Here is an 8,651-nt window from a genome sequence, read left to right as displayed (position 1 = left end):
CACACACACACACACACACACACACACAGACCTACACTTCTGCCATCATCACACCTGGCTTCACACCTGGCCAGCACTCTCACAGACACACACAAATGTCTGTATCGAGTTCATATAATTTCACAATGAATAATGCTTCTATTCAGACATGTTTTGGTTAGTGTCAATGAACACAACACGTCTGGTTTTGCCATTGTGCTTCCTTTTGTTCCAGCTGTCCTCCAACTCCCCTTTTTCCTCTCTGCCTCCCCACAGTCTGACTCTTTCTTGCTCCGACTAATGTCACGTAGGTAACCGTCTCTCTCATCTTGTATCTGTCTGTTTCAGGAGCATTGCAGACCAGCTGAAGCGATGTCAGTGCACTGGCCTCCCTCCATCCGAACTGCCAGAGAAATACAGAATCTACATCGCAGCGCCGTTACCAGCCCACAGAAGAGGTGTGATTTTATGGTGACGGGTAGAGCAGGGACACTGAATGATGCCGGTGTACAGGCAAACAGACAAACGTTGGAGTGTGTTTTGAGGATGTATGAGCATGCGCCCGTGCATGCATGCAAGCAGAGAGAGATGTAAGAACGTGGGAGGAAAAAAACAAACGAAAGGAGGCCGAGGGAGAAGTAGAGAACAAGAGATGATGATTGCCGGGGGAGAGGTATGGAGCCGCGTGGGCAACAGAATTGGACAAGAGACCCAAAAAAAGCAATGAAAGGTCTGTGATGAGAAAAAAAAAAAGCACAAGCTCAAATGGAGTGCAATGAATAAACTCTGCATACCTCTTCAAATTAATATGTTTTGTTTTCGCATAACGCGCTAAAAGAGAACAACCTGAGGGATGTAATCATAGACATCCTTGTAGCAAGTACACTCGCATGAGCGTTCTGCGCTCTGTTGATCAATGCAAACCACCGAGCATTTAATAATGATGCACAAATAAGCTGGGTACCGATGGGACAGAAATGGGTTTGTTTTGTTCTCTGCCATCCACATATGGAGAAACAATCACCTCAATGATCAAACTTATTTTGCTCATTAAGATCTGCTGTGGCAATCAATGAGAGTAACAAATTAAAGACGCGAATAAACAGCGTTACTCAAGGACATTAGGTGCATTTTTTTCTGTTTTTCCCTTGCATATTTCTGTTCGTTTTATAAGATGGAGAAAGAACAAATAAGATTAGGAGTTAGACAAGGGCATGGAAAGAAAATTAAAGGAGGGCGATAAATAGACCTTGAGTCTGTTAGTCTGAATCAATGCATTATGTATTCTGAATGCTTCTTTCTTTCTTTCTTTCTTTCTTTCTTTCTTTCTTTCTTTCTTTCTTTCTTTCTTTCTTTCTTTCTTTCTTTCTTTCTTTCTTTCTTTCTTTCTTTCTTTCTTTCTTTCTTTCTTTCTTTCTTTCAGCCGTTGTCGTTCCCATCTTGGACCAGGACCAACACAAGGTCATCGCCGTCTTGCTGGTGAGTCCTGGCGTTCAAGGACACACAATAGGATTTAAATGAATTAATCAACCAAAGTAATGACTCAGTCACGACTGATTATATCATTTATTTTACCTCCTCTTTGACGGAAAGGTAGTGAGTGCACAGCCAGCACCAGTCAAGCTTATATACTGGAAGGAGGCATTTTTTGCTCATTTTTCGCTGCATATGTCTTTGTATGTTGCAGGTGGGCTGCAGTCCTCTATCTGATCAGGATGAACTGCATCTGAATTTGTTGGAAAAACATGTAAGCTCTTTCGTTCTTTTTCCATCTGTCTTGGGTACACGTGAAAAATGTATTGAGCAACACTAGCTACATTGACCGAAGAGTTTAGTGTTATTTAACTAATTAGTTTGACATAGGAGTGTTTTACAGAAGCACAACCTGTGTATGTATTCTATAGGAAGTTGAAATCTTTGTAAATGTCCAACGTAAACTCGACACACAGATTTCCTGCCTCTGAAATAATGGGCCAAAAACCTACAGTAAATCCACAAAACATGGATATGCCAAATTTTGATTTGCAGTGAATTTTTGTTTGACCGGTACTTGTGACAAAAGGTGGTAAGACATTTTATGAGTGATGGTAATGAGAAATTTAAACTGTATTTATGGATTTTTCATTCATTCATTCATTCATTCATTCATTTAATTAACTATTTGTTAATTTATTTATTTTATTGCCAAAATGATCTGATTTTCAGTAGTCATGTTAAAGCCTCTATTTGCCACCACAGCAATCAAATGTTGTTATTAAGTTCTCTGCATGTCTCCACTGGGATTTTGGAGCACTTCTCTTTTGCCATGTTGTCCCGGTCGTTTAGGTTGGAAGTCTCCTTTGCCATCACTCTGGTCTTCAGTTCCTCCCACACTCTTGATAGGATTCAGGTCTTGATTCTGCCTGGTTCGCTCCAAAACATTTATGCTGTTTTCTTTTTTGCCAATTCTTGACCACTTTGAGGTTTCAGTTCAATGTCTTGTTGAAAGTTTTCCTGCAGACTGCCTGATGTTTTCCTCCTGGATCTGCATGACGTCCTCTTTTCTCGTGATGCCACTTACTTTTGGCCCAATGGCTGAAAAACATCCTCATACCATCACATTGTCGTCACCATACCTGACTGCGGGGATGGCATTGAAGGCCAAGACTTACTTCTTTGGCCAGGTGAACTTTTGCAAAGGCTAGGCAAGCTTTTCTGTGCCAGTGTTGGAGAAGTGGAGCCCTCCTTGGTCTGTGTCCATGGAGACCGGCAGTGTCTGCTGGAGTGTCTGTCTTGATATGCTGGAACCAGAACTGCTCAGATTCATCAGGATGGTCTGGGAGGTGATCCTTGAATACTTCTTGGCCTCTCACACTACCACTCCTGCCAGTGCACTTTTGGCTTCTTACCACGCCCTTTGAGATTTTTCAGAGAGTGGAACTGCTTGTACTTAGCTTGTACTGCTTGTACTTGATTATGCTTTGCACTGTGGCCAGTGGCACTTAAAAACACTTGGATATGGCTTTATAGCCTTTCCCTGTCTTGTGAGCAGATATAATTTGCAACTCTCAGTGATGGAACCTCATAGAAAGCTCAGCAAATGAATAGTAACTGGATAAAGAACTGCTGCATCAGCTGCTCTCAGCTTATAATGTATCAGAAGAGTGTAGAACATGATAGAAATTATCGAGACCATATGGAATAGTATAGCAGCGAGCAAAAAATGGAAAAAAATCTAACAGAAATTCATCATAAGCATGCTTGCCATCTTTTATTTCCAGCCTGAAGAACCCTGCTGGCCAAATCAAAATTGACTTTAACCCAAAAGTTGGATGAATGAATGAATGAATAATTTAATGTGTGTAAACTTTTTTTGTGTTTTTTTGTGTACATTTTGTGTTTTTTAGATAAAGTATCTTTAGTCACAAAAACTAGGATGGCATTTAAGTAGTGAACTGCACAAACTGTCTTTTGTTAGATACTTATTAAATAACCTCTCAGTTATTTGTTACTGAGAGTAAAATAGAAAACAGAGAATCTCTTTCTGTTCCTTAAGAGAGTTGATGTCGACCATCCCTCATTAAGTGCTCAGCCTCTGGTTGTTTTATATCTCCACAGAAATCTATGTGTTGTGATCATACGCACACATGCTCATTCGGGAATCCTGTGTGAGGCTGCCGCTATTTACTTCAACTGCGTTTCAATTCATGTCAGTTGGTTCGCTGAAGGACCAGATGAAAGATAATAAAATATCATCAAACAGTGTTTTCAGTGACAACTCTCTTCTCTCCAACATGCCTTAATCTCAGCTGACATTGGTGCTTTTCTATGTGTTTCTGCAAATAACAAAACCTGAACGGCATCACAGGCCTCAGTGGCGTGCATGCGAGTCCAGGCTGTTCAGGCGTCCTACCAGAGGCCTCCCCTCAGCCCTTCTCCCTTACAGTCCCACAACGCACTGCTGCACCTCAACGTCTCAGAACAGGACTACTGCGAGCTGGACCGCAACATTTTGCAACTCTGCGGTATGCGCACAAAACGCACAACACACGCACACACACACACACACAGATGAACGTATATTAAGTTAACCTCTTGTTTCTCACAAACATATGAAGAGTTCCTTTACAAAAACAGATAACATTTTTGTAGACTTTCAGAAAACATATTTTTTTGTTGTTTGCTTGAGATAATATCAGTCAAACTGAAGTTTAGTGGATTTGACTCAATAGAAATGACATGACAACAATAGAGATAGCTTAAGTTTGATTGATATTGTCTCAGGTAGACGATGGAAAAGTGGGTTTTCTGAAGGTTTGTGAAGATGGAGTTTTCTGTTTTTGCAAATGAACTCTTCATATACATCCTACATTTCCCACGCTTTATCTACACAAACACAACACTCCTGCACAGTCACACACACACACACACACACACACACGTTGGTATATGAGGAATGAGATACTGTATGTTAATAGTCAGCCCCTCTCTATGAATTTAGATGGAGTCTGTCAGTGGCATAAGGAATGTATGACAGCTACAATGCGGAAACAGACTGCTTTGCAAAAACACTGTTTAAATTCTCATGCATAATGGAAGTGGACTTGCTAATGCCACTCCAGACACATACATCAACATTGTTTACTCCCCGGTAATTGTCAACAAAAAAAAAGAGTGGGCTTTGGTCTCCTCAGTCCGCTTCGCCTTCCTGCCTCTCCGTCAAGCTCTTCCCTTCTGTCTTCATCTGCAGTCCAGGCAGCCCTCCATCCCTTGTCTTGTCTTTATTATTAGTGCCTCTGTTCGCTGCTTCCCGGTCACCCTTCCCCGACCTCGCTGTCTCAATGCATCCCTCCATGGATTGCTTTCTGTCCACTTTGGTACATGCTCTGCATTGCCATTCTTCCCTGAACACCAGTCTGCCCTTGCTCCTCTCTGGTTTTGCCTCCCGTCACTCTCTCTCTCTCTCACTCTGTTTCCCTGTTCTCTTTCAGGTGAGCTCTATGACCTTGATGCAGCCTCTCTCCAGCTCAAAGTCATCAATTATGTAAGTGGTTGAGATCACTCATACACTCTCACATATACACACATTAAAGACCTCCAGTACATGCAAACCAGAGCATCCTTCCAAGTGACTCCTTCCCCTCTCCCTGTCGTTTCCTATACCACAAGCTTTTTATCACACAATTACTTCATCATTCTCCCCATAGTAGGGCCCCGTCCTTATAAAGGATGCACCCTGTGTAAAAAGCAGAGGAGCAGAGGGAAAGGTGTAGAGATTGATTACAGCGAAGGAAGAGCAGAGAGAGAGAGAGAGAGAGATCAGACTTCAGCTGCACGACCTGCAGATATCCGACTACAAGTAAAATGTATGGAATTATTCACAAATAAAGAAAATGTGAGAGAGAAAGGGATACAGCAAGAGAGATGAGGAAGATTTGAAGGTTGTGCTGAATCACAGAGTTCCAGAGAAGTCTAAGGCATATTTGCACATGGTTCTGTTTTCATACATTCAGCATGGAGGGAGTTGTTTTGAATTTTTCATGCTGACTTTTGGTAAAGCGGATGGTTAAGCTACTGTTTGCCTTTTCACCAAAGAGTTTAGAGCTGAAATATAATATTTTTTGTTGATAAACAGAGGAAATGTAACTATTTTAGCAATAAACCCTCTGAACACTTTTAAAAGCATTTTTGGTCCATGTCATATCTTTACTCACTGTGGGCTCATTTTTCACTGCAACATAAAGTCATACATCTCTATGGACACAGCTCAAGAATGACTAGAAGTAGGCAGAAGTCAAAAGTGACTTTTGTGCAGTATGACACAGTTCAATGCCATAAATCATAAAAAAGTGAACTTGCATTTTTTTGATTACTTATGTTACAGAAATAGAAAAAAACGTACCAATTTATGTAACATTTTTAAGTACCCACCGGTGTTACCAATACTGGGGGAAAAAATGTGGCTCCAAATACTACGGATATTTCACTACTTAGATTTTTAATTTGTGTCTATAATTGTGTCCTCTCTGCTCCGTGTAAACACAGCCTGCAGTTCAGCCCAGTATAGCTGACAAGCCCTTGAATTTTTGTCATGTGACTGTTGGTTGCAGCTGAGTCACTGTGGTTTCAAGGTTGAGCCAAGGAGCGCAGAATGCTCTTTGTTTTTTACAGAATCTGGTTTGAGCAAACAGTTTGGTTTTGGTGAATGTTTAAATGAGATGTAGAATAAAGTCATTTTGACGAAATATCATAACTTCAAGCTTAGATTTCTCTATTTTTTTATATAGAATGACAAATCTGATGAACGCATGCCTTTCAAATCTGCCAGTAGGTTTTGGGTTTCATGGGTTGAAATGAAAATTGTTCATTCTTAAGATATAAATGGCAAACACATGTTGGTTACAGCTCTTCAGTTTCAAGAATTTGCTGTTTTTCTTTGTCCTATAGTAAACTTTGAGAAAAATTTGCAACTTGAATGCATAATCTTGAAAAAATGGATGAAAAAATAAATTATGGACCAAAAGATTAATGGAATAATCTTAAAATGAATCACAAACTTTGTGTTTAAAAAAAAAAAAAAAATCTTTTTTGAAAATTTTGACAAGTTTTTTGTTTAAACAGTTAAAGGGACTCCAGTATCCCTCACAAGACATAACGTTACAGAAGTGAAACACCAAAAGAGAAATTAATTTTCTATTAACAATGCCAGTTTCCAGTGTCCTCTCGTGGCAGAAAACTTAAAGAAGAAGTCTGTGTGAAAATTGTTGTGAACCAAGCTGGTCAGGTGTCTGCATAAAAGGTTGAGTCAGACGTACCTGACCTTCTCTGTTTCTGTGCTATCTTGGGACCAACTCAGTGGAGTTGAGCAGCAGCGCTGTAGCAGTGCAGCCTGCTTGCACCACATCATCCTTTGATGCCTTGCAACCTGAATTTGAAGTATTTTTCCTCCCTCTGAAGGAAGAGCGAGGGAAAGGTTGTAGTGGTGCAAAAACACTGCAGGGGTTTAAAAAATGTATTTTGAATTGGACATGATTTGTTTCGCCTGTTTATTGTTACAGTTGTAAAAACGGGGTGAGGGGAGGTGGGGGGGGAGGAGGTAGGGGAGGAGAAGGAGCAGGGGATTGTTGCTTCTGAAGAATCGTCAGTTTGGTAGGAAGAGCTTGGGGCGGCTCTTATGGGATTAACAGTATTTGGAAAAAGGGGGTGGAGGGGCTTATTATTATATGTGGGTGCAGCAACATGCTTTATGTGTGTATGTCTGTGTGTGCACGTGTGTATGTGAGCGTGTAAACGCCAAGTGTGTGTGTGTGTGTGTGTGTGTAGGTGTGTGCGTGTGTGTGTGTGTGGCTAGGGGGCGAGTGTGTTGGCAGTGGCTGCTGTTTATTCCTGTCCTGCTTGTTCTCCATCCAGCTCTGTGGATTACAGAGAAGAATGTTGGGTGAAGACGTGCAGCTCTTATAGCTGTGTGTGTGTGCATGCACATGTATATGCTTGTGTACTTGGCGGTTTGTGTCTTGATGCAGACAGGAGTGTGTGTTTACTCCTCCAAGTATATTACAGCCCATGAATGTGAATGAAACTTTTCCCATCATAGAGAGCAGCAGGAAATTGATTGCAGCTCTGCAGGTCTCGCAGAGCGACAGCATCAGGGAGACTGAGTGCGCACACACACGCCTTCATTTAAACACACACAGACGCAAAGTGTGACTTTGTCCTGTTTATGTAGGGATTTTGTGCTTTCGGATTCAAATCCAAACCTTGTGCTGAAATCACAGCATGATAGTGTATTTTATTCTATTTGCATTGTTTATGAGATGATCTCTCAATAAAGATGAAATGTGAGGAATAATTGTTGAGGTAGTTGTATTAGTGAGTGTATGTTATATATGTATAAATGCTCATTATAATATAAAAGCCATTAGAAAAATTCATTACAAACAGTGGTGTACTTTGAAATAGATGTATAGATGGTATCGCACGTCTGGTTGACATTGGAGGTTTGAGTTGACATGTATTGATGACACATTTTAGGCCTTATGGAACTTTTCCTTATCTGTTCATCTTTTTGCCTTTTCATTATTGAGTCAGTGTAATTGTTACTCTTTGTATGCTTTTGTACAACTATTGTTACAGAATCTCTCTCCACCTCCCTGCACATGCATTTTGATTAATTTCCCACAAAAAAAAACACACAATAAAAAAATGAAAGGTAATTTAACTGATAATAATTGTTTTTTTTCATTATTATTTTTGATAGATATGATGATTATATTGTCTTCCTTTTTTCAAATTTAGCATTATAAAACTCAGAATTTACTCCACATTTATTGTCTTATACATTTAATTCTCCTGAAAATAGTAGAAAATGGGTATCATGCTGATAAGGCTTCACAATTCAGTGGTACTACAAAACTGTGAAGATGATGCACACCTGACCTTTACTTTTTTTTTTCATTGTCCACTGATTTCTAATTGTACTTTCAGACCTCGGCTACTCTCCAAACAACCTTGAATTGAGGCTTTAAGAACAATCTGACCGAGTTTGATTTTGTGATTATATATCAGAGCTAATGTTGTTGTGTTTGTGTTCTTCTGCAGCTGCAGCAACAGACTCACTCACAGTGCTGCTGTTTGCTACTGGTGTCTGAGGACAACCACCAGCTATTTTGCCAGGTATGCACATAAACACGCGC

At 40.3% G+C, this 8,651-nt stretch overlaps 1 protein-coding gene across 1 annotated transcript in view; it reads left to right on the top strand.

Annotated features, from left to right (window-relative positions):
- Positions 1 to 8,651, top strand: part of pde2a (phosphodiesterase 2A) — a 122,394-nt gene that overhangs the window by 90,391 nt on the left and 23,352 nt on the right. The window contains exons 5-10 of the mRNA XM_008301684.1: positions 328 to 437; positions 1,403 to 1,458; positions 1,667 to 1,726; positions 3,827 to 3,983; positions 4,950 to 5,002; positions 8,557 to 8,631. Of these exons, the coding sequence (XP_008299906.1) occupies positions 328 to 437; positions 1,403 to 1,458; positions 1,667 to 1,726; positions 3,827 to 3,983; positions 4,950 to 5,002; positions 8,557 to 8,631 (511 nt within the window). The remainder of the gene's footprint in view (positions 1 to 327; positions 438 to 1,402; positions 1,459 to 1,666; positions 1,727 to 3,826; positions 3,984 to 4,949; positions 5,003 to 8,556; positions 8,632 to 8,651) is intronic.

Source organism: Stegastes partitus, unplaced genomic scaffold (genome assembly GCF_000690725.1).
Source record: "Stegastes partitus isolate 25-593 unplaced genomic scaffold, Stegastes_partitus-1.0.2 Scaffold35, whole genome shotgun sequence".
In the NCBI taxonomy this organism is placed as follows: Eukaryota; Metazoa; Chordata; class Actinopteri; family Pomacentridae; genus Stegastes; species Stegastes partitus.
Note: the sequence above shows the minus strand (reverse complement) of the source record. Positions and strands in the feature narration are given on the sequence as shown.